Below are 25,532 nucleotides of genomic sequence, written 5' to 3'. Positions count from 1 at the left end.
AAAATAGTTCAGCGGGTACCTGAAGCACATAACTGTAGTACTCTCGGCATGTAACATTTTTTCGAACATTAGTTTTTGTTTCTATGTCCCAACCATATGTTCCGAACGGTAACAATATAAGATACTGTAAAGGATCATAATACCCCATTGTTTCTTGAACCTTTGTTAGCTTTCCATCACAGTTGATGACATTTATATCTCTTCCACGTTCTATTGTATGTTCATCACCACCGCCTAGAACAATTGTTGTGACTTGGGAAGCTGAAGGGACACTATATTGTGGTTGATTCGACGGACGTTCTTTAATGAGTAACCTACATTCTTCAATATTTGGCTCTAGTGCAAGCTGCCTACACAATCACAAACGGGTTGCATTGGTGGAGTAGTTTTTGCAATTTATACACTACGGCTTGGTCAAGTATTGGGTTTTCCCTCATCCTATTTTGAAGCTCATGATCGATATCATAAATGTATAACTACAAGTAACGTGGCCTTGAACCTTGATTCGGATGAAAACCTCCTACTTTGTGATAAATTACGCCTTGAGCACAAAATGTGTAAATACCACGACCAGTTGAAACCAAACTTTCGTCTACATGAACACCTAGTGAAGTAAACGACATTACATGGTTGTAACTTCTAATATGTTGTCTAAAATGTCTGCCTTCAGTAGAACTGTCTAAAAATAACTGTAACAACTCGTCAGGAGCAGGCACTTGTGAAATTGTCACCTTTCCACCTTTGCAACACATATCTTGATATTCTCTATGAAACAATTTTGCATTGCATCGTCTACACTCACTCGAAGTAGGAAGTAGGGATTTTATTGTCATAACAGTATTTCGAAAATTTCTAGCAATGTTATGTCTTGCTTGAAAAATACATCATGATTTTGTGTTTTATTACATACAAAACATGCATTAAAAGGAATATATTTATTATATACATGGTGACTAACATGAAATAATATTTAAATAAAAACATACAATATATGGTATGGATTAAAAATACATAATCGTACCTTGATCAAAAATAATTTGTGTTTCGTGAGTTTCAACAGGTGAATTAATATTTTGCGAATGTGATTCTATAAAAGAAAGTATTGACTTCAATATAGAGTTATAGTTGAAAAATAGCAACAATATATAAATCTAAATGTGTGTTACTATCAATTTGAGTATAGACAAAATTATACTTACCATAATCATTGTCATCAATATTTCTTATTAATGGTCTTGCTTCGTGGTTATTATTTTGTTGGAAAATCGGATATGTAAAATTTTGATTTGTAAATTAGTATTGAAATAACATATTAGCCAATTTTTTTTGCATAATTAATTGATATTTTTTAAACATAAAGTATTAAAATATAATCTATACAATAATTTAAAGTTTCTAACCCGTGGATGGAACGCGACTGACATATGTAGTACTCGATACAACTTCATTGTCATGTGCTCTTTTATAAAACCGAGAAGCAAAATTGGCATTTGTCAAGTCTTCAAATGGCATCATGGTTCTCATATCATAAAGATCACATGTTTGAACTTGTTTTCCTTTGTCTTTATTTTGTCTATAATTCGAACGCCTTCTAGCCAATTCTTCTTGTCTTTGCTCAACACTCATCTGTTGTCTTCGATGTCTTGCATTTTGTGTCCGTCTTTCTCTTTGACGTTCTCTTGAATATTGAATACGAATATTTTCCATTATATTATTTTATCTGTAAAATTAAATATAGTATTTAAAAATATCCAAACTTTGTATTTTTAATATGTTTATTACTAATAAATTAATCTTGAATCTTGACTACGAATATTTTCTATTATATTATTTTATCTGTAAAATTAAATTTAGGATTTAAAAATATCCAAACTTTGTATTTTTAATATGCTTATTACTAATAAATTAGTAAAATTTACAAATTAAAAATATCATTAAATTCAAAAAAGAAATATGAATTTTCAAGGTTCATAGTGATGATAATGGTTGATTCACATACTTTGGTTGATTCTACATATATTTGATTGACATCTATTATTTCCTGACAAACAATCACCAGATAAATTAGAAAAAAATAGATTTGAAATAAATAACATTTTTCTACTGTGATTAAACTTCATGTGGATGCAATTAAGTTTTTATAGTGATTTTCATATGTTGATGCAAGTTTTTATAGTGCTTTTTCTATTATGATTAAATTTATTGTTGATGCAAGTAAGTGATACTCTGTCTATAAAAATTGAATTTATGGAAGTTAATAGTAGTGAATTTTATGGAAGTTATCACATAAATTATACAATGAAATAATGGAAATATTTTACCTTTATTTTTCTTACAAATTGCTTCTTTAATGAAGGTGAGAATGATAATCTGTTAACGTATGTGACCAGATAAGATAGAGAATCATTGAAAATTATGATTTACTTCTGATAGAGAATCTGTTAACGTATGGCAGAAAAAATATTCATGTCGTGGTATTTCTGCTTTCACCACACTATCATACTCTTCAGGTTCCCGTAACTTGTCATCAGTATCCAAGATGAGTAGCCTATAAACGTGTGGTAGTCCATGTTTCTGAAATTCGGTTACATACATATAACTTTTAACCCTTCCTAAGACTCCTTTGTTAATGACATCATCCTTCAACTGATCAAATTTTGATCGAAAAATTCTTGTTAACACATCAGGTCGATCTTGTGGGGTTTGATGGAGGCCTACTTCGGAAGTTATCTCAATCCAAGAAGGATTGCATGTCATTGTAAGGAATATGTCTGGTTTACCATTGTTAAGAACAATGGCCATACCATCTTGGTATCTCTGTATCATATCTCGCTTACTGCCAATAAATGACGATGGCAGTATTGTTCTTTGTCTGACATTATCTACAGAAATATATGAAAAGTATAAAAATTAAATGTGTGGATAGTGGTATAAACATAAAGTATACACTCTTCATGTATAAATAGTATGTTATATTAAATATCTGCGTTATTCTCCCCATCGTGCAATGCATCTTGTAACCCCTGATTTACCTCAGATCGAATATTATTTTGATTTCTTCGGATCCATCTCAACCTTCCTGTTTCAATCTTTACATAATTGTCTACAACATATTGTTGTAAAAGTCGACCCGATTTTAACAATACAAATTGATCATTACGACGAATCTACATTGAATAAAGTAATCAATCTTGAATTATTTTTTCACACATTTAGAACTATATTTCTTAGAAAAATAGTTCAGCGTGTACCTGAAGCACATAATTGTAGTACTCTCGACATGTAACATTTTTTCCAACATTAGTTTTTGTTTCTATGTCCCAACCATATGTTTCGATAGTAAGAATATAGGATACTGTAAAGGATCATAAAACCCCATTGTTTCTTGAACCTTTGTTAGCTTTCCATCACAGTTGATGACATTTATATCTCTTCCACGTTCTATTGTATCTTCATCACCACTGCCTATAACAATTGTTGCAACTTGGAAAGCTGAAGGGAGACTATATTGTGGTTGATTCGAAGAACATTCTTTAATGAGTAACCTACATTCTTCAATATTTGGCTCTAGTGAGAGCTGCCTAAACACAATGACAAACGGGTTGCATTGGTGGAGTAGTTTTTGCAATTTCTACACTACGGCTTGGTTAAGTATTGGGTTTTCCCTCATCCTATTTTGAAGCTCATGATCGGTATCATAAATGTATAACTGCAAGTAACGTGGCCTTGAACCTTGATTCGGATGAAAACCTCCTATTTTGTGATAAATTACGCCTTGAGCACGAGATGTGTAAATACCACGACCAATTGCAATCAAACTTTCGTCGACATGAACACCTAGTGAAGTAAACGACATTACATGGTTGTAACTTCTAATATGTTGTCTAAAATGTCTGCCTTCAGTAGAACTGTCTAAAAATAACTGTAACAACTCGTCAGGAGCAGGCACTTGTGAAATTGTCACCTTTCCACCTTTGCAACACATATCTTGATATTCTCTATGAAACAATTTTGCATTGCATCGCTACACTCACTCGAAGTAGGAAGTAGGGATTTTATTGTCATAACAGTATTTCGAAAATTTCTAGCAATGTTATGTCTTGCTTGAAAAATACATCATGATTTTGTGTTTTATTACATACAAAACATGCATTAAAAGGAATATATTTATTATATACATGGTGACTAACATGAAATAATATTTAAATAAAAACATACAATATATGGTATGGATTAAAAATACATAATCGTACCTTGATCAAAAATAATTTGTGTTTCGTGAGTTTCAACAGGTGAATTAATATTTTGCGAATGTGATTCTATAAAAGAAAGTATTGACTTCAATATAGAGTTATAGTTGAAAAATAGCAACAATATATAAATCTAAATGTGTGTTACTATCAATTTGAGTATAGACAAAATTATACTTACCATAATCATTGTCATCAATATTTCTTATTAATGGTCTTGCTTCGTGGTTATTATTTTGTTGGAAAATCGGATATGTAAAATTTTGATTTGTAAATTAGTATTGAAATAACATATTAGCCAATTTTTTTTGCATAATTAATTGATATTTTTTAAACATAAAGTATTAAAATATAATCTATACAATAATTTAAAGTTTCTAACCCGTGGATGGAACGCGACTGACATATGTAGTACTCGATACAACTTCATTGTCATGTGCTCTTTTATAAAACCGAGAAGCAAAATTGGCATTTGTCAAGTCTTCAAATGGCATCATGGTTCTCATATCATAAAGATCACATGTTTGAACTTGTTTTCCTTTGTCTTTATTTTGTCTATAATTCGAACGCCTTCTAGCCAATTCTTCTTGTCTTTGCTCAACACTCATCTGTTGTCTTCGATGTCTTGCATTTTGTGTCCGTCTTTCTCTTTGACGTTCTCTTGAATATTGAATACGAATATTTTCCATTATATTATTTTATCTGTAAAATTAAATATAGTATTTAAAAATATCCAAACTTTGTATTTTTAATATGTTTATTACTAATAAATTAATCTTGAATCTTGACTACGAATATTTTCTATTATATTATTTTATCTGTAAAATTAAATGTAGGATTTAAAAATATCCAAACTTTGTATTTTTAATATGCTTATTACTAATAAATTAGTAAAATTTACAAATTAAAAATATCATTAAATTCAAAAAAGAAATATGAATTTTCAAGGTTCATAGTGATGATAATGGTTGATTCACATACTTTGGTTGATTCTACATATATTTGATTGACATCTATTATTTCCTGACAAACAATCACCAGATAAATTAGAAAAAAATAGATTTGAAATAAATAACATTTTTCTACTGTGATTAAACTTCATGTGGATGCAATTAAGTTTTTATAGTGATTTTCATATGTTGATGCAAGTTTTTATAGTGCTTTTTCTATTATGATTAAATTTATTGTTGATGCAAGTAAGTGATACTCTGTCTATAAAAATTGAATTTATGGAAGTTAATAGTAGTGAATTTTATGGAAGTTATCACATAAATTATACAATGAAATAATGGAAATATTTTACCTTTATTTTTCTTACAAATTGCTTCTTTAATGATGGTGAGAATGATAATCTGTTAACGTATGTGACCAGATAAGATAGAGAATCATTGAAAATTATGATTTACTTCTGATAGAGAATCTGTTAACGTATGGCAGAAAAAATATTCATGTCGTGGTATTTCTGCTTTCACCACACTATCATACTCTTCAGGTTCCCGTAACTTGTCATCAGTATCCAAGATGAGTAGCCTATAAACGTGTGGTAGTCCATGTTTCTGAAATTCGGTTACATACATATAACTTTTAACCCTTCCTAAGACTCCTTTGTTAATGACATCATCCTTCAACTGATCAAATTTTGATCGAAAAATTCTTGTTAACACATCAGGTCGATCTTGTGGGGTTTGATGGAGGCCTACTTCGGAAGTTATCTCAATCCAAGAAGGATTGCATGTCATTGTAAGGAATATGTCTGGTTTACCATTGTTAAGAACAATGGCCATACCATCTTGGTATCTCTGTATCATATCTCGCTTACTGCCAATAAATGACGATGGCAGTATTGTTCTTTGTCTGACATTATCTACAGAAATATATGAAAAGTATAAAAATTAAATGTGTGGATAGTGGTATAAACATAAAGTATACACTCTTCATGTATAAATAGTATGTTATATTAAATATCTGCGTTATTCTCCCCATCGTGCAATGCATCTTGTAACCCCTGATTTACCTCAGATCGAATATTATTTTGATTTCTTCGGATCCATCTCAACCTTCCTGTTTCAATCTTTACATAATTGTCTACAACATATTGTTGTAAAAGTCGACCCGATTTTAACAATACAAATTGATCATTACGACGAATCTACATTGAATAAAGTAATCAATCTTGAATTATTTTTTCACACATTTAGAACTATATTTCTTAGAAAAATAGTTCAGCGTGTACCTGAAGCACATAACTGTAGTACTCTCGACATGTAACATTTTTTCCAACATTAGTTTTTGTTTCTATGTCCCAACCATATGTTCCGATAGTAAGAATATAGGATACTGTAAAGGATCATAAAACCCCATTGTTTCTTGAACCTTTGTTAGCTTTCCATCACAGTTGATGACATTTATATCTCTTCCACGTTCTATTGTATCTTCATCACCACTGCCTATAACAATTGTTGCAACTTGGAAAGCTGAAGGGAGACTATATTGTGGTTGATTCGACGAACATTCTTTAATGAGTAACCTACATTCTTCAATATTTGGCTCTAGTGAGAGCTGCCTAAACACAATGACAAACGGGTTGCATTGGTGGAGTAGTTTTTGCAATTTCTACACTACGGCTTGGTTAAGTATTGGGTTTTCCCTCATCCTATTTTGAAGCTCATGATCGGTATCATAAATGTATAACTGCAAGTAACGTGGCCTTGAACCTTGATTCGGATGAAAACCTCCTATTTTGTGATAAATTACGCCTTGAGCACGAGATGTGTAAATACCACGACCAATTGCAATCAAACTTTCGTCGACATGAACACCTAGTGAAGTAAACGACATTACATGGTTGTAACTTCTAATATGTTGTCTAAAATGTCTGCCTTCAGTAGAACTGTCTAAAAATAACTGTAACAACTCGTCAGGAGCAGGCACTTGTGAAATTGTCACCTTTCCACCTTTGCAACACATATCTTGATATTCTCTATGAAACAATTTTGCATTGCATCGCTACACTCACTCGAAGTAGGAAGTAGGGATTTTATTGTCATAACAGTATTTCGAAAATTTCTAGCAATGTTATGTCTTGCTTGAAAAATACATCATGATTTTGTGTTTTATTACATACAAAACATGCATTAAAAGGAATATATTTATTATATACATGGTGACTAACATGAAATAATATTTAAATAAAAACATACAATATATGGTATGGATTAAAAATACATAATCGTACCTTGATCAAAAATAATTTGTGTTTCGTGAGTTTCAACAGGTGAATTAATATTTTGCGAATGTGATTCTATAAAAGAAAGTATTGACTTCAATATAGAGTTATAGTTGAAAAATAGCAACAATATATAAATCTAAATGTGTGTTACTATCAATTTGAGTATAGACAAAATTATACTTACCATAATCATTGTCATCAATATTTCTTATTAATGGTCTTGCTTCGTGGTTATTATTTTGTTGGAAAATCGGATATGTAAAATTTTGATTTGTAAATTAGTATTGAAATAACATATTAGCCAATTTTTTTTGCATAATTAATTGATATTTTTTAAACATAAAGTATTAAAATATAATCTATACAATAATTTAAAGTTTCTAACCCGTGGATGGAACGCGACTGACATATGTAGTACTCGATACAACTTCATTGTCATGTGCTCTTTTATAAAACCGAGAAGCAAAATTGGCATTTGTCAAGTCTTCAAATGGCATCATGGTTCTCATATCATAAAGATCACATGTTTGAACTTGTTTTCCTTTGTCTTTATTTTGTCTATAATTCGAACGCCTTCTAGCCAATTCTTCTTGTCTTTGCTCAACACTCATCTGTTGTCTTCGATGTCTTGCATTTTGTGTCCGTCTTTCTCTTTGACGTTCTCTTGAATATTGAATACGAATATTTTCCATTATATTATTTTATCTGTAAAATTAAATATAGTATTTAAAAATATCCAAACTTTGTATTTTTAATATGTTTATTACTAATAAATTAATCTTGAATCTTGACTACGAATATTTTCTATTATATTATTTTATCTGTAAAATTAAATGTAGGATTTAAAAATATCCAAACTTTGTATTTTTAATATGCTTATTACTAATAAATTAGTAAAATTTACAAATTAAAAATATCATTAAATTCAAAAAAGAAATATGAATTTTCAAGGTTCATAGTGATGATAATGGTTGATTCACATACTTTGGTTGATTCTACATATATTTGATTGACATCTATTATTTCCTGACAAACAATCACCAGATAAATTAGAAAAAAATAGATTTGAAATAAATAACATTTTTCTACTGTGATTAAACTTCATGTGGATGCAATTAAGTTTTTATAGTGATTTTCATATGTTGATGCAAGTTTTTATAGTGCTTTTTCTATTATGATTAAATTTATTGTTGATGCAAGTAAGTGATACTCTGTCTATAAAAATTGAATTTATGGAAGTTAATAGTAGTGAATTTTATGGAAGTTATCACATAAATTATACAATGAAATAATGGAAATATTTTACCTTTATTTTTCTTACAAATTGCTTCTTTAATGATGGTGAGAATGATAATCTGTTAACGTATGTGACCAGATAAGATAGAGAATCATTGAAAATTATGATTTACTTCTGATAGAGAATCTGTTAACGTATGGCAGAAAAAATATTCATGTCGTGGTATTTCTGCTTTCACCACACTATCATACTCTTCAGGTTCCCGTAACTTGTCATCAGTATCCAAGATGAGTAGCCTATAAACGTGTGGTAGTCCATGTTTCTGAAATTCGGTTACATACATATAACTTTTAACCCTTCCTAAGACTCCTTTGTTAATGACATCATCCTTCAACTGATCAAATTTTGATCGAAAAATTCTTGTTAACACATCAGGTCGATCTTGTGGGGTTTGATGGAGGCCTACTTCGGAAGTTATCTCAATCCAAGAAGGATTGCATGTCATTGTAAGGAATATGTCTGGTTTACCATTGTTAAGAACAATGGCCATACCATCTTGGTATCTCTGTATCATATCTTGCTTACTGCCAATAAATGACGATGGCAGTATTGTTCTTTGTCTGACATTATCTACAGAAATATATGAAAAGTATAAAAATTAAATGTGTGGATAGTGGTATAAACATAAAGTATACACTCTTCATGTATAAATAGTATGTTATATTAAATATCTGCGTTATTCTCCCCATCGTGCAATGCATCTTGTAACCCCTGATTTACCTCAGATCGAATATTATTTTGATTTCTTCGGATCCATCTCAACCTTCCTGTTTCAATCTTTACATAATTGTCTACAACATATTGTTGTAAAAGTCGACCCGATTTTAACAATACAAATTGATCATTACGACGAATCTACATTGAATAAAGTAATCAATCTTGAATTATTTTTTCACACATTTAGAACTATATTTCTTAGAAAAATAGTTCAGCGTGTACCTGAAGCACATAACTGTAGTACTCTCGACATGTAACATTTTTTCCAACATTAGTTTTTGTTTCTATGTCCCAACCATATGTTTCGATAGTAAGAATATAGGATACTGTAAAGGATCATAAAACCCCATTGTTTCTTGAACCTTTGTTAGCTTTCCATCACAGTTGATGACATTTATATCTCTTCCACGTTCTATTGTATCTTCATCACCACTGCCTATAACAATTGTTGCAACTTGGAAAGCTGAAGGGAGACTATATTGTGGTTGATTCGACGAACATTCTTTAATGAGTAACCTACATTCTTCAATATTTGGCTCTAGTGAGAGCTGCCTAAACACAATGACAAACGGGTTGCATTGGTGGAGTAGTTTTTGCAATTTCTACACTACGGCTTGGTTAAGTATTGGGTTTTCCCTCATCCTATTTTGAAGCTCATGATCGGTATCATAAATGTATAACTGCAAGTAACGTGGCCTTGAACCTTGATTCGGATGAAAACCTCCTATTTTGTGATAAATTACGCCTTGAGCACGAGATGTGTAAATACCACGACCAATTGCAATCAAACTTTCGTCGACATGAACACCTAGTGAAGTAAACGACATTACATGGTTGTAACTTCTAATATGTTGTCTAAAATGTCTGCCTTCAGTAGAACTGTCTAAAAATAACTGTAACAACTCGTCAGGAGCAGGCACTTGTGAAATTGTCACCTTTCCACCTTTGCAACACATATCTTGATATTCTCTATGAAACAATTTTGCATTGCATCGCTACACTCACTCGAAGTAGGAAGTAGGGATTTTATTGTCATAACAGTATTTCGAAAATTTCTAGCAATGTTATGTCTTGCTTGAAAAATACATCATGATTTTGTGTTTTATTACATACAAAACATGCATTAAAAGGAATATATTTATTATATACATGGTGACTAACATGAAATAATATTTAAATAAAAACATACAATATATGGTATGGATTAAAATACATAATCGTACCTTGATCAAAAATAATTTGTGTTTCGTGAGTTTCAACAGGTGAATTAATATTTTGCGAATGTGATTCTATAAAAGAAAGTATTGACTTCAATATAGAGTTATAGTTGAAAAATAGCAACAATATATAAATCTAAATGTGTGTTACTATCAATTTGAGTATAGACAAAATTATACTTACCATAATCATTGTCATCAATATTTCTTATTAATGGTCTTGCTTTGTGGTTATTATTTTGTTGGAAAATCGGATATGTAAAATTTTGATTTGTAAATTAGTATTGAAATAACATATTAGCCAATTTTTTTTCATAATTAATTGATATTTTTTAAACATAAAGTATTAAAATATAATCTATACAATAATTTAAAGTTTCTAACCCGTGGATGGAACGCGACTGACATATGTAGTACTCGATACAACTTCATTGTCATGTGCTCTTTTATAAAACCGAGAAGCAAAATTGGCATTTGTCAAGTCTTCAAATGGCATCATGGTTCTCATATTATAAAGATCACATGTTTGAACTTGTTTTCCTTTGTCTTTATTTTGTCTATAATTCGAACGCCTTCTAGCCAATTCTTCTTGTCTTTGCTCAACACTCATCTGTTGTCTTCGATGTCTTGCATTTTGTGTCCGTCTTTCTCTTTGACGTTCTCTTGAATATTGAATACGAATATTTTCCATTATATTATTTTATCTGTAAAATTAAATATAGTATTTAAAAATATCCAAACTTTGTATTTTTAATATGTTTATTACTAATAAATTAATCTTGAATCTTGACTACGAATATTTTCTATTATATTATTTTATCTGTAAAATTAAATGTAGGATTTAAAAATATCCAAACTTTGTATTTTTAATATGCTTATTACTAATAAATTAGTAAAATTTACAAATTAAAAATATCATTAAATTCAAAAAAGAAATATGAATTTTCAAGGTTCATAGTGATGATAATGGTTGATTCACATACTTTGGTTGATTCTACATATATTTGATTGACATCTATTATTTCCTGACAAACAATCACCAGATAAATTAGAAAAAAATAGATTTGAAATAAATAACATTTTTCTACTGTGATTAAACTTCATGTGGATGCAATTAAGTTTTTATAGTGATTCACTACGCCAAACAAGACCTTAGACAGCGCTTTTTTTAGCCTTAGACAGCGCTTTAAAGCGCTGTCTAAGCCTCCGCTGCTAAAGGTTTAGACAGCGCTTGTTTAAATCTTAAAAGCGCTGTCTAAGCCCCCCCCTTAGACAGCGCTTTGGGCAAAAGCGCTGTCTAAGCCCCCCTATTTTAATTTTTTTAGGTATACCTTAGACAGCGCTTTTGGCAAAAGCGCTGTCTAAGGGGGGGGGGGATTAGACAGCGCTTTAGGCAAAAGCGCTGTCTAAGCCCCCCTATTTTAATTTTTTTAGGTATACCTTAGACAGCGCTTTAGGCAAAAGCGCTGTCTAAGGGGGGGGGGCTTAGACAGCGCTTTTGCCCAAAGCGCTGTCTAAGGGGGGGGGGGGGGGGGCTTAGACAGCGCTATATTTCGTTGATTGCTGGATGAATACCTTGTTATTGAATGCCATGAGAACATTTCCAGATCTTTGCACTGCATATCTTGACCCTGGTTAAATAGCAAATGCAATTCAGTATCTACAAATCAATTTACTTTTTACAATCAAGTGTAACAGAAGATTATGAATATACCAATCAGGAGGTGGACAAGCGATCCCAGAGAATGGCCAACACCAAAAATAGGAAGCTCTTTGACCTGAAACAATGAGTACTTCTAATGAATTGTTTGAAAATTAAAAAAACAAAGAAGCCATCCCTTGGATAATGAGATGAGGCTTACTGTTTCTTGTAGTGTGCGGTAGCACCGGTCAAATTTAAACTGCACTTCATCTGCAATGAAGAAGTGATCAAACCCACTGGCATATGGAGTTGCAATGACCAATACACCCCTAGTAACAAATGGTTTTAAAGTTAGCTATTTTTTCAACTACAGATCCTAGATATATGAGACTCAAATGATCCTGATATGAAATATTTCCTAGAACAAAGTTCAGCGTTCATTCAAAGATTCTACTCTAACAAATCAATATATGCATTTAAAAAAGAAAAGGAAAAAAAAAAGCCTTCAATAAGCACACAAGTAATAATCATACCACATGGACTTACTTTTCTGCTAGGCGCTCAAGGAACCAGCGGTAGGTAAGCTGAGGTGCAGCTCCTACAAATATACCTCCCACAAAATGTACAACAAAATTGGGTTTGGAGCTTTTGGGTTTGAGAATCCATGATCCCTGAAATTATTTGTGAATAGAAAAGTTAGTGAGTGAGTGACACGCTCTCAAAAAGATAGAATCATCTGAAATTTGATGACTATCTCATAAGTTGTTTCAGCTTACTTTAATAATAAGTTGGTCAAGATATCCCAAAGGAAACAATGTGTGTTGAACTTATCCCCTTATCCACTCAAAATTCTATTTTTACAAAGAAAAGAAATGCTGATAATGCAAATAGCTTCAAGACAGACATCCAAATGCAAATAAGTCCCATATAATATAGAGTTATTGAATAAGTGGTTACCGATCCTGTTTGGATAAAACAGGCTAATTAAGCGATTATCCTAAAAACGGTGATGCATAAAGTAATTGTATACATGATTGGTAGTAATAGTATATAGCTACCTCGACTTCAGTCCAGTCTGCTGAACCCCATGCATCCTGTGATTGTCTAGCAGAAGTAGTAACTAATCTGCAAAGAAATCCATAAAGCACGTTATATCTCTGTATTAATATAAAAAAATTATAGAAATACAAAAATCAACAACTTAAAAGAAAATTGTTTAAAGAAGCTAAATTTAGTTCCACATAACTAAAGAATGGGTCTTTATATATACTAAAGAATATATCATTAAACTATTCAAGTGGAGATTTAATTTTTCTATAGTTGGTCCTTCATCCAATTGTTCTTTCCCAGTTAGTCATATACAAATTACAAAGCATGCAGCCACTGACGAAAAGTATTGGGAACTAATTAATAAAAATGCATGGTTCATATGGTTGTTACTAAAATACATTATCCGCATGGTAACCCAAATTGATACTTCACAGTTCACACCTTAAAAATTAAGATAAAGGGTCTAGAATAGAACTTCAGATTCATTCCTTCAACCGGAAAAAGCATGCAAAATCTATTTATGAACAAGGGATTACAAAATTGACTTACAGTTTGACCAATTTTGACATGTTGACATAAGAATCTGGAAGCTATTTCCTCCAATTGTAGAGCTTCAAAACCAACGAGATGTACAGTTAAGAATTTCAACAATTATGGAAGTGATTATATTGGTGACTAATGAAGCTGCTAAAATATGAGGAAATTATTGATGTAAAAAGGAACCATATACCTGGTAAGAAAAATGACCAATTGATTCAATCATAAACTGGCTGTGATAATATCATGTATCAAGAATGCACCCTCGGGATTAAAGAGAATCACATCCCCCGCAATGCATTATTTTTAGAAAAATATCCAAATAGTGTAATTTTAATAATCTATGAGATTCGGTAACCCCAATTATTTTTGAAGTAATCTTGTATTAACAATTAAACTACAGAAGCATACTGGATTTCCAAATCCCTAAGGATTTTGCTAATGTCAAACATCTTATTTGGCCATCAAATGCCATACACCATTAATAACCTTGGCCCATTCAAATGTTTTAGCTTCAGATTTCAGACTCCTTGAGAAAACTTTAATGACAAACCAAAGCCATGGTTTCATCACTTCACATCAAAATCATCTAATTTTCTGTCATCTATGTAGCACCGACACCTCTGAAAAAGATGTGTCAGTGTTCGTGTCCGTGTGGAACACTTGCACCGACACTTGTGATTAAGTTTAATTTATCCAAATTTTCAAATTATTACCGGTGTCACCGTGTCAGTGTCGGGGTTGTGTTCGAGGTATCCGTGCTACACATCCCTAAACCCGCATTTATTTTATCAAAAGAAGGATTAGAAGATAGCATACCTGCAACAACAACAATAGTTAAAACATCCCCAATTTTCCGGAGCTTTTTTACACTCTGCTTATATGATTTGAATGGCTTGAGAGCTGAATCTTCTGCCAAGAGCTGCAGCAAATAAAAGAAATCACAAAAATGATGCCTACTAAGTGATATACATAAAAAAATCAACAAATTATTTGGGTTAATATAAGGTTAAATCGAAGTAATTTATAATGAAATCCGTAATCTAGAAGCCCTAAATCGAGAGAAAATTAGGTAAAAAATGGAAAAGTAGAAGCTTACAGCTTTTTCACGAGTCCCGGGTTCAACATGGAACTGACGGCGCGAGAGGGAAACGGGATCTTCGATTTTCTGCTTTCGATTTAAGACAATAATGAATCAGAGATGAAAAAAACAAAATTCCAAGTTATTATGAAATGGAAAATGATTAGGATTCGATGTGTAATTTGAATAGAATGAATACCTGAGATGTGGATCGAAAATGAGAAGCTAGGGTTGATTTGCTCAACAAGAATGCCATGGTTTGTTGATATGAAAATGATGTTGCTCAAGTTCAGAACAGAGCGCTTTGGGAAGAAAGATACACGTGCGTAGCATGCGAATTTTGGTTTATCACACTTTTTCTCCTTTATACTTTTTTTTTCATTTTTTTTTTCAGCCTAAAAGCGCTGTCTAAGGGGGGGTCTTAGACAGCGCTTTCTAAAAGCGCTGTCTAAGGGGGGGTCTTAGACAGCGCTTTTAGAAAGCGCTGTCTAAGACCCCCCCTTAGACAGCGCTTTCATTATTTTTTTGGAACATTTTCCGTGTTTTATTTTAATTTTAACCTTAGACAGCGCTTTCTTTTAAAAGCGCTGTCTAAGATGCGCTGTTAAAAGTCATTTTTGACGTAGTGATTTTCATATGTTGATGCAAGTTTTTATAGTGCTTTTTCTATTATGATTAAATTTATTGTTGATGCAAGTAAGTGATACTCTGTCTATAAAAATTGAATTTATGGAAGTTAATAGTAGTGAATTTTATGGAAGTTATCACATAAATTATACAATGAAATAATGGAAATATTTTACCTTTATTTTTCTTACAAATTGCTTCTTTAATGATGGTGAGAATGATAATCTGTTAACGTATGTGACCAGATAAGATAGAGAATCATTGAAAATTATGATTTACTTCTGATAGAGAATCTGTTAACGTATGGCAGAAAAAATATTCATGTCGTGGTATTTCTGCTTTCACCACACTATCATACTGTTCAGGTTCCCGTAACTTGTCATCAGTATCCAAGATGAGTAGCCTATAAACGTGTGGTAGTCCATGTTTCTGAAATTCGGTTACATACATATAACTTTTAACCCTTCCTAAGACTCCTTTGTTAATGACATCATCCTTCAACTGATCAAATTTTGATCGAAAAATTCTTGTTAACACATCAGGTCGATCTTGTGGGGTTTGATGGAGGCCTACTTCGGAAGTTATCTCAATCCAAGAAGGATTGCATGTCATTGTAAGGAATATGTCTGGTTTACCATTGTTAAGAACAATGGCCATACCATCTTGGTATCTCTGTATCATATCTCGCTTACTGCCAATAAATGACGATGGCAGTATTGTTCTTTGTCTGACATTATCTACAGAAATATATGAAAAGTATAAAAATTAAATGTGTGGATAGTGGTATAAACATAAAGTATACACTCTTCATGTATAAATAGTATGTTATATTAAATATCTGCGTTATTCTCCCCATCGTGCAATGCATCTTGTAACCCCTGATTTACCTCAGATCGAATATTATTTTGATTTCTTCGGATCCATCTCAACCTTCCTGTTTCAATCTTTACATAATTGTCTACAACATATTGTTGTAAAAGTTGACCCGATTTTAACAATACAAATTGATCATTACGACGAATCTACATTGAATAAAGTAATCAATCTTGAATTATTTTTTCACACATTTAGAACTATATTTCTTAGAAAAATAGTTCAGCGTGTACCTGAAGCACATAACTGTAGTACTCTCGACATGTAACATTTTTTCCAACATTAGTTTTTGTTTCTATGTCCCAACCATATGTTCCGATAGTAAGAATATAGGATACTGTAAAGGATCATAAAACCCCATTGTTTCTTGAACCTTTGTTAGCTTTCCATCACAGTTGATGACATTTATATCTCTTCCACGTTCTATTGTATCTTCATCACCACTGCCTATAACAATTGTTGCAACTTGGAAAGCTGAAGGGAGACTATATTGCGGTTGATTCGACGAACATTCTTTAATGAGTAACCTACATTCTTCAATATTTGGCTCTAGTGAGAGCTGCCTAAACACAATGACAAACGGGTTGCATTGGTGGAGTAGTTTTTGCAATTTCTACACTACGGCTTGGTTAAGTATTGGGTTTTCCCTCATCCTATTTTGAAGCTCATGATCGGTATCATAAATGTATAACTGCAAGTAACGTGGCCTTGAACCTTGATTCGGATGAAAACCTCCTATTTTGTGATAAATTACGCCTTGAGCACGAGATGTGTAAATACCACGACCAATTGCAATCAAACTTTCGTCGACATGAACACCTAGTGAAGTAAACGACATTACATGGTTGTAACTTCTAATATGTTGTCTAAAATGTCTGCCTTCAGTAGAACTGTCTAAAAATAACTGTAACAACTCGTCAGGAGCAGGCACTTGTGAAATTGTCACCTTTCCACCTTTGCAACACATATCTTGATATTCTCTATGAAACAATTTTGCATTGCATCGCTACACTCACTCGAAGTAGGAAGTAGGGATTTTATTGTCATAACAGTATTTCGAAAATTTCTAGCAATGTTATGTCTTGCTTGAAAAATACATCATGATTTTGTGTTTTATTACATACAAAACATGCATTAAAAGGAATATATTTATTATATACATGGTGACTAACATGAAATAATATTTAAATAAAAACATACAATATATGGTATGGATTAAAAATACATAATCGTACCTTGATCAAAAATAATTTGTGTTTCGTGAGTTTCAACAGGTGAATTAATATTTTGCGAATGTGATTCTATAAAAGAAAGTATTGACTTCAATATAGAGTTATAGTTGAAAAATAGCAACAATATATAAATCTAAATGTGTGTTACTATCAATTTGAGTATAGACAAAATTATACTTACCATAATCATTGTCATCAATATTTCTTATTAATGGTCTTGCTTCGTGGTTATTATTTTGTTGAAAAATCGGATATGTAAAATTTTGATTTGTAAATTAGTATTGAAATAACATATTAGCCAATTTTTTTTGCATAATTAATTGATATTTTTTAAACATAAAGTATTAAAATATAATCTATACAATAATTTAAAGTTTCTAACCCGTGGATGGAACGCGACTGACATATGTAGTACTCGATACAACTTCATTGTCATGTGCTCTTTTATAAAACCGAGAAGCAAAATTGGCATTTGTCAAGTCTTCAAATGGCATCATGGTTCTCATATCATAAAGATCACATGTTTGAACTTGTTTTCCTTTGTCTTTATTTTGTCTATAATTCGAACGCCTTCTAGCCAATTCTTCTTGTCTTTGCTCAACACTCATCTGTTGTCTTCGATGTCTTGCATTTTGTGTCCGTCTTTCTCTTTGACGTTCTCTTGAATATTGAATACGAATATTTTCCATTATATTATTTTATCTGTAAAATTAAATATAGTATTTAAAAATATCCAAACTTTGTATTTTTAATATGTTTATTACTAATAAATTAATCTTGAATCTTGACTACGAATATTTTCTATTATATTATTTTATCTGTAAAATTAAATGTAGGATTTAAAAATATCCAAACTTTGTATTTTTAATATGCTTATTACTAATAAATTAGTAAAATTTACAAATTAAAAATATCATTAAATTCAAAAAAGAAATATGAATTTTCAAGGTTCATAGTGATGATAATGGTTGATTCACATACTTTGGTTGATTCTACATATATTTGATTGACATCTATTATTTCCTGACAAACAATCACCAGATAAATTAGAAAAAAATAGATTTGAAATAAATAACATTTTTCTACTGTGATTAAACTTCATGTGGATGCAATTAAGTTTTTATAGTGATTTTCATATGTTGATGCAAGTTTTTATAGTGCTTTTTCTATTATGATTAAATTTATTGTTGATGCAAGTAAGTGATACTCTGTCTATAAAAATTGAATTTATGGAAGTTAATAGTAGTGAATTTTATGGAAGTTATCACATAAATTATACAATGAAATAATGGAAATATTTTACCTTTATTTTTCTTACAAATTGCTTCTTTAATGATGGTGAGAATGATAATCTGTTAACGTATGTGACCAGATAAGATAGAGAATCATTGAAAATTATGATTTACTTCTGATAGAGAATCTGTTAACGTATGGCAGAAAAAATATTCATGTCGTGGTATTTCTGCTTTCACCACACTATCATACTCTTCAGGTTCCCGTAACTTGTCATCAGTATCCAAGATGAGTAGCCTATAAACGTGTGGTAGTCCATGTTTCTGAAATTCGGTTACATACATATAACTTTTAACCCTTCCTAAGACTCCTTTGTTAATGACATCATCCTTCAACTGATCAAATTTTGATCGAAAAATTCTTGTTAACACATCAGGTCGATCTTGTGGGGTTTGATGGAGGCCTACTTCGGAAGTTATCTCAATCCAAGAAGGATTGCATGTCATTGTAAGGAATATGTCTGGTTTACCATTGTTAAGAACAATGGCCATACCATCTTGGTATCTCTGTATCATATCTCGCTTACTGCCAATAAATGACGATGGCAGTATTGTTCTTTGTCTGACATTATCTACAGAAATATATGAAAAGTATAAAAATTAAATGTGTGGATAGTGGTATAAACATAAAGTATACACTCTTCATGTATAAATAGTATGTTATATTAAATATCTGCGTTATTCTCCCCATCGTGCAATGCATCTTGTAACCCCTGATTTACCTCAGATCGAATATTATTTTGATTTCTTCGGATCCATCTCAACCTTCCTGTTTCAATCTTTACATAATTGTCTACAACATATTGTTGTAAAAGTCGACCCGATTTTAACAATACAAATTGATCATTACGACGAATCTACATTGAATAAAGTAATCAATCTTGAATTATTTTTTCACACATTTAGAACTATATTTCTTAGAAAAATAGTTCAGCGTGTACCTGAAGCACATAACTGTAGTACTCTCGACATGTAACATTTTTTCCAACATTAGTTTTTGTTTCTATGTCCCAACCATATGTTCCGATAGTAAGAATATAGGATACTGTAAAGGATCATAAAACCCCATTGTTTCTTGAACCTTTGTTAGCTTTCCATCACAGTTGATGACATTTATATCTCTTCCACGTTCTATTGTATCTTCATCACCACTGCCTATAACAATTGTTGCAACTTGGAAAGCTGAAGGGAGACTATATTGTGGTTGATTCGACGAACATTCTTTAATGAGTAACCTACATTCTTCAATATTTGGCTCTAGTGAGAGCTGCCTAAACACAATGACAAACGGGTTGCATTGGTGGAGTAGTTTTTGCAATTTCTACACTACGACTTGGTTAAGTATTGGGTTTTCCCTCATCCTATTTTGAAGCTCATGATCGGTATCATAAATGTATAACTGCAAGTAACGTGGCCTTGAACCTTGATTCGGATGAAAACCTCCTATTTTGTGATAAATTACGCCTTGAGCACGAGATGTGTAAATACCACGACCAATTGCAATCAAACTTTCGTCGACATGAACACCTAGTGAAGTAAACGACATTACATGGTTGTAACTTCTAATATGTTGTCTAAAATGTCTGCCTTCAGTAGAACTGTCTAAAAATAACTGTAACAACTCGTCAGGAGCAGGCACTTGTGAAATTGTCACCTTTCCACCTTTGCAACACATATCTTGATATTCTCTATGAAACAATTTTGCATTGCATCGCTACACTCACTCGAAGTAGGAAGTAGGGATTTTATTGTCATAACAGTATTTCGAAAATTTCTAGCAATGTTATGTCTTGCTTGAAAAATACATCATGATTTTGTGTTTTATTACATACAAAACATGCATTAAAAGGAATATATTTATTATATACATGGTGACTAACATGAAATAATATTTAAATAAAAACATACAATATATGGTATGGATTAAAAATACATAATCGTACCTTGATCAAAAATAATTTGTGTTTCGTGAGTTTCAACAGGTGAATTAATATTTTGCGAATGTGATTCTATAAAAGAAAGTATTGACTTCAATATAGAGTTATAGTTGAAAAATAGCAACAATATATAAATCTAAATGTGTGTTACTATCAATTTGAGTATAGACAAAATTATACTTACCATAATCATTGTCATCAATATTTCTTATTAATGGTCTTGCTTTGTGGTTATTATTTTGTTGGAAAATCGGATATGTAAAATTTTGATTTGTAAATTAGTATTGAAATAACATATTAGCCAATTTTTTTTCATAATTAATTGATATTTTTTAAACATAAAGTATTAAAATATAATCTATACAATAATTTAAAGTTTCTAACCCGTGGATGGAACGCGACTGACATATGTAGTACTCGATACAACTTCATTGTCATGTGCTCTTTTATAAAACCGAGAAGCAAAATTGGCATTTGTCAAGTCTTCAAATGGCATCATGGTTCTCATATTATAAAGATCACATGTTTGAACTTGTTTTCCTTTGTCTTTATTTTGTCTATAATTCGAACGCCTTCTAGCCAATTCTTCTTGTCTTTGCTCAACACTCATCTGTTGTCTTCGATGTCTTGCATTTTGTGTCCGTCTTTCTCTTTGACGTTCTCTTGAATATTGAATACGAATATTTTCCATTATATTATTTTATCTGTAAAATTAAATATAGTATTTAAAAATATCCAAACTTTGTATTTTTAATATGTTTATTACTAATAAATTAATCTTGAATCTTGACTACGAATATTTTCTATTATATTATTTTATCTGTAAAATTAAATGTAGGATTTAAAAATATCCAAACTTTGTATTTTTAATATGCTTATTACTAATAAATTAGTAAAATTTACAAATTAAAAATATCATTAAATTCAAAAAAGAAATATGAATTTTCAAGGTTCATAGTGATGATAATGGTTGATTCACATACTTTGGTTGATTCTACATATATTTGATTGACATCTATTATTTCCTGACAAACAATCACCAGATAAATTAGAAAAAAATAGATTTGAAATAAATAACATTTTTCTACTGTGATTAAACTTCATGTGGATGCAATTAAGTTTTTATAGTGATTTTCATATGTTGATGCAAGTTTTTATAGTGCTTTTTCTATTATGATTAAATTTATTGTTGATGCAAGTAAGTGATACTCTGTCTATAAAAATTGAATTTATGGAAGTTAATAGTAGTGAATTTTATGGAAGTTATCACATAAATTATACAATGAAATAATGGAAATATTTTACCTTTATTTTTCTTACAAATTGCTTCTTTAATGATGGTGAGAATGATAATCTGTTAACGTATGTGACCAGATAAGATAGAGAATCATTGAAAATTATGATTTACTTCTGATAGAGAATCTGTTAACGTATGGCAGAAAAAATATTCATGTCGTGGTATTTCTGCTTTCACCACACTATCATACTCTTCAGGTTCCCGTAACTTGTCATCAGTATCCAAGATGAGTAGCCTATAAACGTGTGGTAGTCCATGTTTCTGAAATTCGGTTACATACATATAACTTTTAACCCTTCCTAAGACTCCTTTGTTAATGACATCATCCTTCAACTGATCAAATTTTGATCGAAAAATTCTTGTTAACACATCAGGTCGATCTTATGGGGTTTGATGGAGGCCTACTTCGGAAGTTATCTCAATCCAAGAAGGATTGCATGTCATTGTAAGGAATATGTCTGGTTTACCATTGTTAAGAACAATGGCCATACCATCTTGGTATCTCTGTATCATATCTCGCTTACTGCCAATAAATGACGATGGCAGTATTGTTCTTTGTCTGACATTATCTACAGAAATATATGAAAAGTATAAAAATTAAATGTGTGGATAGTGGTATAAACATAAAGTATACACTCTTCATGTATAAATAGTATGTTATATTAAATATCTGCGTTATTCTCCCCATCGTGCAATGCATCTTGTAACCCCTGATTTACCTCAGATCGAATATTATTTTGATTTCTTCGGATCCATCTCAACCTTCCTGTTTCAATCTTTACATAATTGTCTACAACATATTGTTGTAAAAGTCGACCCGATTTTAACAATACAAATTGATCATTACGACGAATCTACATTGAATAAAGTAATCAATCTTGAATTATTTTTTCACACATTTAGAACTATATTTCTTAGAAAAATAGTTCAGCGTGTACCTGAAGCACATAACTGTAGTACTCTCGACATGTAACATTTTTTCCAACATTAGTTTTTGTTTCTATGTCCCAACCATATGTTTCGATAGTAAGAATATAGGATACTGTAAAGGATCATAAAACCCCATTGTTTCTTGAACCTTTGTTAGCTTTCCATCACAGTTGATGACATTTATATCTCTTCCACGTTCTATTGTATCTTCATCACCACTGCCTATAACAATTGTTGCAACTTGGAAAGCTGAAGGGAGACTATATTGTGGTTGATTCGACGAACATTCTTTAATGAGTAACCTACATTCTTCAATATTTGGCTCTAGTGAGAGCTGCCTAAACACAATGACAAACGGGTTGCATTGGTGGAGTAGTTTTTGCAATTTCTACACTACGGCTTGGTTAAGTATTGGGTTTTCCCTCATCCTATTTTGAAGCTCATGATCGGTATCATAAATGTATAACTGCAAGTAACGTGGCCTTGAACCTTGATTCGGATGAAAACCTCCTATTTTGTGATAAATTACGCCTTGAGCACGAGATGTGTAAATACCACGACCAATTGCAATCAAACTTTCGTCGACATGAACACCTAGTGAAGTAAACGACATTACATGGTTGTAACTTCTAATATGTTGTCTAAAATGTCTGCCTTCAGTAGAACTGTCTAAAAATAACTGTAACAACTCGTCAGGAGCAGGCACTTGTGAAATTGTCACCTTTCCACCTTTGCAACACATATCTTGATATTCTCTATGAAACAATTTTGCATTGCATCGCTACACTCACTCGAAGTAGGAAGTAGGGATTTTATTGTCATAACAGTATTTCGAAAATTTCTAGCAATGTTATGTCTTGCTTGAAAAATACATCATGATTTTGTGTTTTATTACATACAAAACATGCATTAAAAGGAATATATTTATTATATACATGGTGACTAACATGAAATAATATTTAAATAAAAACATACAATATATGGTATGGATTAAAAATACATAATCGTACCTTGATCAAAAATAATTTGTGTTTCGTGAGTTTCAACAGGTGAATTAATATTTTGCGAATGTGATTCTATAAAAGAAAGTATTGACTTCAATATAGAGTTATAGTTGAAAAATAGCAACAATATATAAATCTAAATGTGTGTTACTATCAATTTGAGTATAGACAAAATTATACTTACCATAATCATTGTCATCAATATTTCTTATTAATGGTCTTGCTTCGTGGTTATTATTTTGTTGGAAAATCGGATATGTAAAATTTTGATTTGTAAATTAGTATTGAAATAACATATTAGCCAATTTTTTTTGCATAATTAATTGATATTTTTTAAACATAAAGTATTAAAATATAATCTATACAATAATTTAAAGTTTCTAACCCGTGGATGGAACGCGACTGACATATGTAGTACTCGATACAACTTCATTGTCATGTGCTCTTTTATAAAACCGAGAAGCAAAATTGGCATTTGTCAAGTCTTCAAATGGCATCATGGTTCTCATATCATAAAGATCACATGTTTGAACTTGTTTTCCTTTGTCTTTATTTTGTCTATAATTCGAACGCCTTCTAGCCAATTCTTCTTGTCTTTGCTCAACACTCATCTGTTGTCTTCGATGTCTTGCATTTTGTGTCCGTCTTTCTCTTTGACGTTCTCTTGAATATTGAATACGAATATTTTCCATTATATTATTTTATCTGTAAAATTAAATATAGTATTTAAAAATATCCAAACTTTGTATTTTTAATATGTTTATTACTAATAAATTAATCTTGAATCTTGACTACGAATATTTTCTATTATATTATTTTATCTGTAAAATTAAATGTAGGATTTAAAAATATCCAAACTTTGTATTTTTAATATGCTTATTACTAATAAATTAGTAAAATTTACAAATTAAAAATATCATTAAATTCAAAAAAGAAATATGAATTTTCAAGGTTCATAGTGATGATAATGGTTGATTCACATACTTTGGTTGATTCTACATATATTTGATTGACATCTATTATTTCCTGACAAACAATCACCAGATAAATTAGAAAAAAATAGATTTGAAATAAATAACATTTTTCTACTGTGATTAAACTTCATGTGGATGCAATTAAGTTTTTATAGTGATTTTCATATGTTGATGCAAGTTTTTATAGTGCTTTTTCTATTATGATTAAATTTATTGTTGATGCAAGTAAGTGATACTCTGTCTATAAAAATTGAATTTATGGAAGTTAATAGTAGTGAATTTTATGGAAGTTATCACATAAATTATACAATGAAATAATGGAAATATTTTACCTTTATTTTTCTTA

At 31.0% G+C, this 25,532-nt stretch overlaps 2 protein-coding genes and 6 pseudogenes across 2 annotated transcripts; all 8 read right to left on the bottom strand.

The window, feature by feature from the left end:
• Positions 1-2,692: 2,692 nt before the first annotated feature.
• Positions 2,693-4,939, bottom strand: LOC127131564 (uncharacterized; annotated as a pseudogene).
• A 985-nt stretch (positions 4,940-5,924) lies between these two features.
• Positions 5,925-8,171, bottom strand: LOC127131563 (uncharacterized; annotated as a pseudogene).
• A 1,155-nt stretch (positions 8,172-9,326) lies between these two features.
• LOC127131562 (uncharacterized) lies at positions 9,327-11,401 on the bottom strand (annotated as a pseudogene).
• An 845-nt stretch (positions 11,402-12,246) lies between these two features.
• Positions 12,247-14,501, bottom strand: LOC127131561 (uncharacterized). The gene is made up of 6 exons (XM_051060475.1): positions 14,493-14,501; positions 13,411-13,509; positions 12,899-13,023; positions 12,573-12,681; positions 12,425-12,488; positions 12,247-12,341 (listed from the first exon to the last, which is right to left on the bottom strand). Exons 1-6 carry the CDS (start codon positions 14,499-14,501, stop codon positions 12,247-12,249), a joined length of 501 nt encoding a protein of 166 aa, XP_050916432.1.
• Positions 14,502-14,660: 159 nt separating this feature from the next.
• Positions 14,661-15,355, bottom strand: LOC127131560 (succinate dehydrogenase subunit 7B, mitochondrial-like). Its single transcript, XM_051060474.1, has 3 exons — positions 15,220-15,355; positions 15,039-15,107; positions 14,661-14,861 (listed from the first exon to the last, which is right to left on the bottom strand). Exons 1-3 carry the CDS (start codon positions 15,274-15,276, stop codon positions 14,661-14,663), a joined length of 327 nt encoding a protein of 108 aa, XP_050916431.1. The 5' UTR covers positions 15,277-15,355.
• Positions 15,356-16,194: 839 nt separating this feature from the next.
• Positions 16,195-18,441, bottom strand: LOC127131559 (uncharacterized; annotated as a pseudogene).
• Positions 18,442-19,426: 985 nt separating this feature from the next.
• LOC127131558 (uncharacterized) lies at positions 19,427-21,672 on the bottom strand (annotated as a pseudogene).
• Positions 21,673-22,719: 1,047 nt separating this feature from the next.
• On the bottom strand, positions 22,720-24,904 carry LOC127131557 (uncharacterized; annotated as a pseudogene).
• Positions 24,905-25,532: the final 628 nt, after the last annotated feature.

Source organism: Lathyrus oleraceus, chromosome 3 (assembly GCF_024323335.1).
Source record: "Lathyrus oleraceus cultivar Zhongwan6 chromosome 3, CAAS_Psat_ZW6_1.0, whole genome shotgun sequence".
Lineage (NCBI taxonomy): Eukaryota > Viridiplantae > Streptophyta > Magnoliopsida > Fabales > Fabaceae > Lathyrus > Lathyrus oleraceus.
The sequence above is the reverse complement of the archived record's forward strand: the minus strand, read 5'-3'. Positions and strand labels throughout refer to the sequence as shown.